The sequence below is a fragment of the Athene cunicularia genome, assembly GCF_003259725.1.
Source record: "Athene cunicularia isolate RWA chromosome 3 unlocalized genomic scaffold, athCun1 chr3_part1, whole genome shotgun sequence".
Taxonomy (NCBI): Eukaryota; Metazoa; Chordata; class Aves; order Strigiformes; family Strigidae; genus Athene; species Athene cunicularia.
In genome coordinates this window covers 94,974,756-94,982,132 of record NW_020799097.1, presented here as the reverse complement: position 1 = coordinate 94,982,132, position 7,377 = coordinate 94,974,756, and the positions used below count along the sequence as shown (strand labels likewise).

The following is a 7,377-nucleotide window of genomic DNA, read 5'->3' as shown; positions in this document are numbered from 1 at the left end:
TGTCGCTCCGTACCCGCCGCCCGGGGCTCAGCAGCCCCGGCCCGGTGGGCTGGCGCGGGCGGGAGCTGCGGCTGCCCCGTCTCCCGCGGTTGTGGAAGAGGGCTGGGGAGTGCCAGCATGCTGGCAGAGGGAGTGGGGAATCGTCCGGTGTCCCCCGGCAGCGCGAGGGCGGGATGCCCGGGGGACGGCGCTCAGGATGACAACTCCGAGCTTCCTCTTCGTGTCAGTGCTTCCGAGCCCGCCGGGCTGCGAGGGGACACGCACTGCTTGGGGCTGTCGCTGGGAGCGGGGGGCTGAGGCGCTCGCTCGGCGCTTCCCTGCCTTTGGGGTGTTGCCCTCGCCCCGATAAGCTCCTGGACGCGGCTGGCGGCTGCTGCGCTCGGTGCCCGTCTTCTAATTTAACAAGCTCGGCTGGGCTGCGGCTGGGCTACCGACCGAAATCTTCCGTGTTTGGAAACGTTTCTTTTCAAGTTCTCGACAGGTGTGATGCGGATTGCCTCTTGGCCTTCCCCACCCTGCTCCGGATGCCCTTAGTTATCTCTCTCTATTTCCGTACGGGGCTGCTTTATTTAAAGGCTTGGGATCATCCAAGTATCCTTTCCCATGTAAGATGGGTTTCATAAATAACAAATGTATTCTTAGCTTTTTTCCCCTCTTACACAATTTTACTTCTTTTTAAATGAAATTGCTTGTAAGAAGTGAGGCAGCCTAACTTAGAAATGTGAAATTCTGTGTCTATAGCCAACACCAGTAAGCTGTAAGGAGATCTTAGCCACCCCACTGGCGCAAGAGGTTCTTCTGTTGAAGTCAGAGGAGCTATTTCTATGAATAAAACCCGCTTCTGTAGAGGAGTGTTTCTAGGATGTGGCCCAAGAATTAACTGAAACTTTCTCGGATGAGATAATAAACTTCACAATGGAAAAGCATGGTGGGGGGAGATGTTGGTAGGTTAATAAATGTTTATTTACAAGGCTTTCCAAGTGTATATGTGAGGCAGATCGAACCCTGTGTTGAGAACCGCACGGCCAACCTTTGAACTTCATTCAGGTTTCGGCAGCGCTTCCGAGGTGCAGAGATTGTCATGGCAGTTTGGGGCATTAGTATCTGAAGAGTTCATATTAGTTTGTTGCCTTGTAATTAAGAGGCATAACAACAGTATAATTGCTATAAAAACATTATTTGTTAATTTGCTGCTATGTCATCATAACTTTCTAGTTACAAAAAATTTTGTAAGGCTTTGTTATTGCTACAGAACTTATAGCAAGGGACTAGCTACAGTTTTGTGCTTCTAGAAACAATAGTGTGTCTGGATGGGATTTTTTTAATAGTAGTATTTGCTTTGAGAGATTGTGTGTATTTATTTCTTAATTATAGATGGGTTTATGTAATTCCTGAAGTTTGGTTAAGAGATTGATAACTACCTGAAAGCTCTTCAGTGTTGTGTAGAAATGATTGCATGCAGCATTTGCACTTCTCATTTTATGTACTTGTACTTTGTTTATGCAAGTTAGTTGTAGACCTGCAATTGAACATGAAGAGCTATGGTTATATTTTGATATGCAGGTGAACACTTAAGCCACAACAACAAAAAAAATCTAAACCAAAAAAACCACCCATCCATAAGTTGATTTTTAATGCTGTATGTAATGTATAGGTAGTAAGTGGGGATAAGTTGTCGCATGGTCTGAAAATACAGAAATAGATACAATATAGAGTTTTCCTGCATTCTAGAATTTCAGACTTTGAAATGTGTAGTATATATGAAATCTAGGGCTTGGCTCTTTGATTTACAAAGATTTTCTTACCCTGCTTGACTCACTAGTCAGCTGACTGAGGTATTATTTTATGAATGAATAAACTGCAGAACTGGACACGTCGTGCAAGACCTCCCAAGTACACTAGCAGATGAAGCTGCTTTTTTTTTTTTTCAGAGGATGATTGCAGCATTGTATGATGCTTCATGCCTTATCCAGTGCTCCTACTTATGCTTGAGTTCCTCTTCTGTGGAACTGTGAACTGGAATGGATTTTAATGCAGGAGGAATTTTATGTGGCATGTTAGTTATGTCAATTGATCAAGCCTTGTGTGTCTTTAGTAATGGATGTGTAGAATGTGCCTGAATTTTCTATTTTTTTCTGTGAACTTTCAGGAAAATCTTAAAGGTTTCTGATGTGGTTACTGTTCTGCAATGAAACTCAGTTTATCTGTAGTCCTAAGCATGCATTTCATGCTTGTACATTTGTAAATCTAAAGCATGCACTTAAATGTTTGTAAAGATTTGATTTACGCTTTTGAAAGTGAGTTTTAGGATGAAAATTCTTAACTGTTACATTAGTGACGACACAAGGATGAACTGTGCTGTCAAAATTACAGGTTTTATTAGTGAAAATCTTAGAAGGAAATGTCTCATTTTTTCATAGGAAATGGTACTGTTTCCAATAGCTAGAAGTTAATGGAACTTTATTCTGTCTGCCAGTTCTTCCTTACCCACTTGTCTGAGTTATTTGTGTGTCTCAAAGGTGTGTTGTTTTGTTTTTGTAATAATATTTATCAGCAGTACTGCACTAAGTAATGTTTCTTGTTGGTTGGTGTATGTTTTCAGAGGACTATGGGAGTATGCTGCTTGCAGAGGCTCTGCTGGAAGAATGCTTGAAGGAAAACTTTGCCAAACTGAAGGACTCTATTCCACTGACAGAGAAGAATGAACCAAAACTGAGTGAAGCTAAACAGTATCTGACCAATATCTTAAACAGAGGAAAACTACGAGTAAGTGGGCTCTCTTGTTGTTAATTCCTGCCAACTGGCTGCTTCTTTCGTATGCCTATTAGTCTGATACAAGGTGTTGGTGTTGCCTGTTCATGTCCCTGTATGTACAGTGCTGTATTGTAGGTATTACTAACAGACTTGTATTTCAATACCCCTTTGTTGTGTCTTCTGTTGGGAGACTTGCTTTTTCATATGCAAACAAATTATGTGCTGCAAGTATATACCCTGTTTATTTTTTTTATTAGAAAGAAGCAGAATAAATACTTAGGAATTCTCTGGGATGGTGGGGCATGGCCACATAACGGTGCTGTCAGGCTAGCACAGCTGAGTGACCTACTGCTATGCCAAGTCTGAGGGAATTTTGTATACCTGGTCAGCTCCACATCAGAGGTAAAATGTGCCACAAGCTGCTGTCAAGCACTCTAAGATTGTGCTGTGAGTCCAGGATTACAGCCTTTCATTGCTTTCAGTCTCTGTCAGAGGAGTTATGTAGAGTTATGCTTTTATTTTATTTTGTGGTCTGGGTGCATGGTTAGTAGCTGCCTGTCAACTCAGCTGCAGAGCTTTAGGAGTGTTTTAAGAAATGCGTCAATGGCTGCTGCTATGTTGGTGTCCTTGGACACACAATTGCATAACTGGCTTTAAAAATATAATGGATTACAACAGTCTGTTCTAGACTTTTGGTCCTGAAACTTACAGGCTAGTTAGCTTGGAAGTATATGCTATACTTTCATCATGTTAATTTCCAGGGAGCAAGTGTGCAGCGGCTTTTTCGGGGGAGTTCCTTGTTCTTAATTTCTTGAAAGTCAGTGTATTTTAAAAATGGGAAGAAAGGGGAGTCCATCCAACCCTCTTTGTTTATATCTTAGTCCCAGTGACTGAATTCTTCCAGGTCTTGGTGTAACTTTGTATGAATTGCCATTGCTATTTCTTTGTTGGTGGTGACTTGACTACTTGTGCAGCATTGACCCTGTGTTGACTGTATGTATTTAAAAAAAAAAAGAGTATGAAAGCATAGGAACCTTTTTTTCCAAAGCATAAAAAGGGTCTGAACAGATGTGTTTTACTGAGATTTTTTTTGTTACACGGATCTGTATGCATGTCTTCAGTCCTTAAGAAACCACACAAATCTTAGAAATAGCAGGCATGCCTTCTGTCTTTCTACTGTTGCCTGAAAATTCTTTGATAACTTAAGAAAATTTGGGGGCTTTCTCACTCTTAAATGTACAGAGGAGGGGGAAGCACCTGACTAAAAAGTGGTGCTTTCTGCCTAGTTTAAAAGCAGGGGGGTTTCTTGGTGTGTATGCAGGTAGTTCTGAAAATGCCAGGCTTTTATGTGCTATCTGTAACTGGTGAATCAGTAGGTCAGCTGAAACCAAATTGGTGGCTTGTAAGCTGTGTATTTCCTGAGCTCCAAAGTAGTTGCCTGACCTTTGTTGCCTGATACTCTCATGATAGCTGTAAGATCTCTAGACACTTAAATCCTTTCTACTCTGGCCTGCAAAGGTAGCAATGTTAAGAGGAAAGCTTTATAAATCTGCTTAATTTGTTCTGAAGTGCCTCATTCTTGCTGTCTGGTATTTTACCATGTAATGTCATGGTATTTTACCATATAAACACTTTTCCTCTCCCTGCTCTGTTTCAGCCTAAGTATATGACAGAAGCTATGCTGATCCTAGGAAAGCTTCATTATGTGGAGGGATCCTACAGAGATGCCATCAGCATGTATGCAAGAGCAGGAATTGATGACCTCTCAACAAAAGATGAACCTCTGTACATGCTGCGTTTGGTAACCGAGGCCTTCGTTATTAAAGGTAAAGGACCATATATGCATATTTGAAGTATGCTGTGTTTAGGTTGAAGTTGAAGGTCTTTCTCCAAGTGATTTGACTGGAGCAAAGTTAGGGCAGTGTTGTGTGCTTTAGAAAATCCTACTGGGTATGGTCTGTGTAGTTTAAACTTAAAGGCATTATGGAGTCTTAGTCCATGGTTTTTAAACTTGGTTGGCTTGTAAAGAAAACCTTGAAATGGGAAATCTTGTGGTAACTGTTTGCTGTAAGTCAGCAACATGCTTGAGCTTGTGCATCCATTTTGGCAAAGTCTAAATCAAGCACTCAGCTGAATTGCTCTTTCTCTTAGAAAGAGTGCATCTACTTGTAAATTTTAATGATTTCTGTGAATTGAGCAAGGATGATGTTTCCAAGTTTTAAACTTTGGACTAATGGAATATGTGCTTTCAAAGCAGGTAGTGTATTTTTGCAATGCATGTCACACAGTATCAGACCTTATGTACAAACAGGAATCTCTCTTCCCCCTTGTAATTCTACAGACATGGCACTGTTTGAGAGATCCTAATAAAAACCCTCTATGGGTAGTGAAACTGCATTTCCTTTTTGAGTGGGGGAAAGGAAGACCCTAGTCAGTTTTTGACTTGGGGGGTAAAAGGATTGGTAATCTTCTCCTTCATTTGCTTTCAGTTCCTTTATAAATGTTGCTCAAGTACTGCTACCTATCTACTGCTTTCTACTCTTTTCAGCATGTCCACCAGCTAATTAGGTGAATGAGAACTCTGATGATCAGATACCTTCAACTGGTATGTAAAAGAGTGAAACCAAATCAACCCAAAATACTGTTTGACTGGGCTGCTAGTAATAATTGTTAACTGATAATAATTCGGGTATTTCATAATCTCACACAGTCATTCAGCTTTTTTGAAAACCTGTTTGTGCTGCTTTGCTTGTTTTGATTTTGTTTCCTGTGGCATTGGTTGAATCTGCTTCATTAATGAGCTTTTTGTGGAGCAGAACTAATTTACTTGTAACTCACATTAACACTTGCATGGTGCAGAGGAGTAACTGTCAGTGCATTAGCATTGTCATAGTCATAGCAGTATATTTGCGAGTAATTTATTGCACTCCTGGTGTCTAAAGGAGATGCATTATCCTCACTGGAAACTGGATAAGGCCCTTAAGTGAGGTGTGAGTGTAATGATAAGGCATGCATGAACACTGATGAAATAATGCTGATCCTGTAAGGTCTTCTATGGTATTGTCTACCTCACTTGTGTATGAAGGTATGGGGGTGGAGGTGTTTGCTTCAGAGGATCAGGCCGTAATTTTTTCTTATGTGGTTTAGCACAGAACATAAATACTGTGTTGTCCCTGTGTTTGTGTGTAAACTGTAAAGAGCCCCTGCCATTGCAGAACAACCTCTGTGCTATTACTGTTCCACAGTTTTTATCTCCATGATGATTATTTGCAGATTAGCCAAGATATCAAGGATATAGTAAGTCACTTGGTATTCTACCATGGTTTCTGACAGAGAAGTCCAGCAGAATGGAGCTTGTCCAGCTCAGTTTGGAGAGGGCACTCATTGCTAGGATCACTGTTTCCCCCATGCCATGGGCTCAGCTTCCCAGTCTTACAGAAATAAACCCTTAAATGTAAGAAATTTGTACAGGTAACTATGGCAATAGCGGTGTGGATTTAAATTTTCATTTCAAAACATGTCTGTTCAGGCTCCCTTTGCAGGGCAAATAACAGCATAGAGTTGAATTATTTAAAATTTATTTATACTTTATGCTAAAGATTTTTCTTATTCTCCTTTTTCATTTGGTATCACTGCAGGAATTCTGTTGATCCGTACTGTGTTACTGTGTTTGGTTGAATTACTGATAGCTTATGCAAGCTGAAACCTTCTTTAAAGATGCTCTTGAATATTGCTGGTAGTAAAATTTTTGCAGGGGTCGTTTAGGCAACAATCCAGAAAAGTCACAGTCCTGTTTTTATTTCAGGGTAGAACTTGAGTTCCCTGCTTAATTTCTTATTTAGATTTTCAGTAATGGGAGAAGGCAGTTAGTTTAATAGAAAATCCCTGTTCATCCATCATTAAACATCAGAACTTTGTATCACTTCTTAGTATGCACCTGAAATCACCTTGGTTTTGTGTAGCTAGTACTGCTGGATTGTGCTTAGATGCAGAATGGCAGTGCAGATTCTCAAGCACTCAGGATTATGCTGGTAAGATCATGGAAGAAAGAAAGGTCATATCAAAGGCACTCATGGCCTTTTACTGTTGGAATCAAAAATGTAATGAGAAATATGAGATACACTGGGAGGAGCTGCACAGGTGAAAGTAGTAGAAATGAAATGTGAAGCAGCAAAACTGAGTTTGATTTTTTTAGAGCACCTTTTCAGCTCCACAAAATTAAAGGTTGAACATTGAGCTAAATCTCAGGGCCTTCCTCTGAAGGTCCATAGTAGGTTCATATTCTGGTGAGAACCAATATGGATTTCCACCCTTGTGACTGACGTGCAGAAGTTGAACAGGGAAAAAGTTTCTTGTTGCCTTGCTTAGTAGACTTTTACCCAAGGTGAGTAGCAAGCAGTAATGTTGAAGTTCTTTATAAATGTGGGCACTTGAACAGTTGACAAGTCACAGGAGAAATGGCAGAAAGGGCAAGACTTCCAGTTTCTCAGCTGACTGCTTCTGTTTGTCCTGTTTCTAAATCCATGTGTGGTGAGGTGAGAAGTTCTGTGGGCATCGAGTGGAGCTCTGACAACAGTTTGATTTTTTATTTTTTTTTTTTAAATTCCCCCCCCCCCCCCCCCC

The 7,377-nt window shown here is 40.8% G+C and overlaps 1 protein-coding gene across 2 annotated transcripts in view; it reads left to right on the top strand.

Moving 5' to 3' along the window:
* Positions 1–557: 557 nt before the first annotated feature.
* The window catches only part of TTC7A (tetratricopeptide repeat domain 7A), a 177,212-nt gene continuing 170,392 nt past the window's right edge, over positions 558–7,377 (top strand). For both annotated transcript variants that reach the window (XM_026845266.1, XM_026845265.1), the window contains exons 1-3: positions 558–605; positions 2,603–2,766; positions 4,412–4,580. In XM_026845266.1, coding sequence (XP_026701067.1) covers positions 2,617–2,766; positions 4,412–4,580 — 319 coding nt within the window. In that variant the 5' untranslated portion in view covers positions 558–605; positions 2,603–2,616. The remainder of the gene's footprint in view (positions 606–2,602; positions 2,767–4,411; positions 4,581–7,377) is intronic.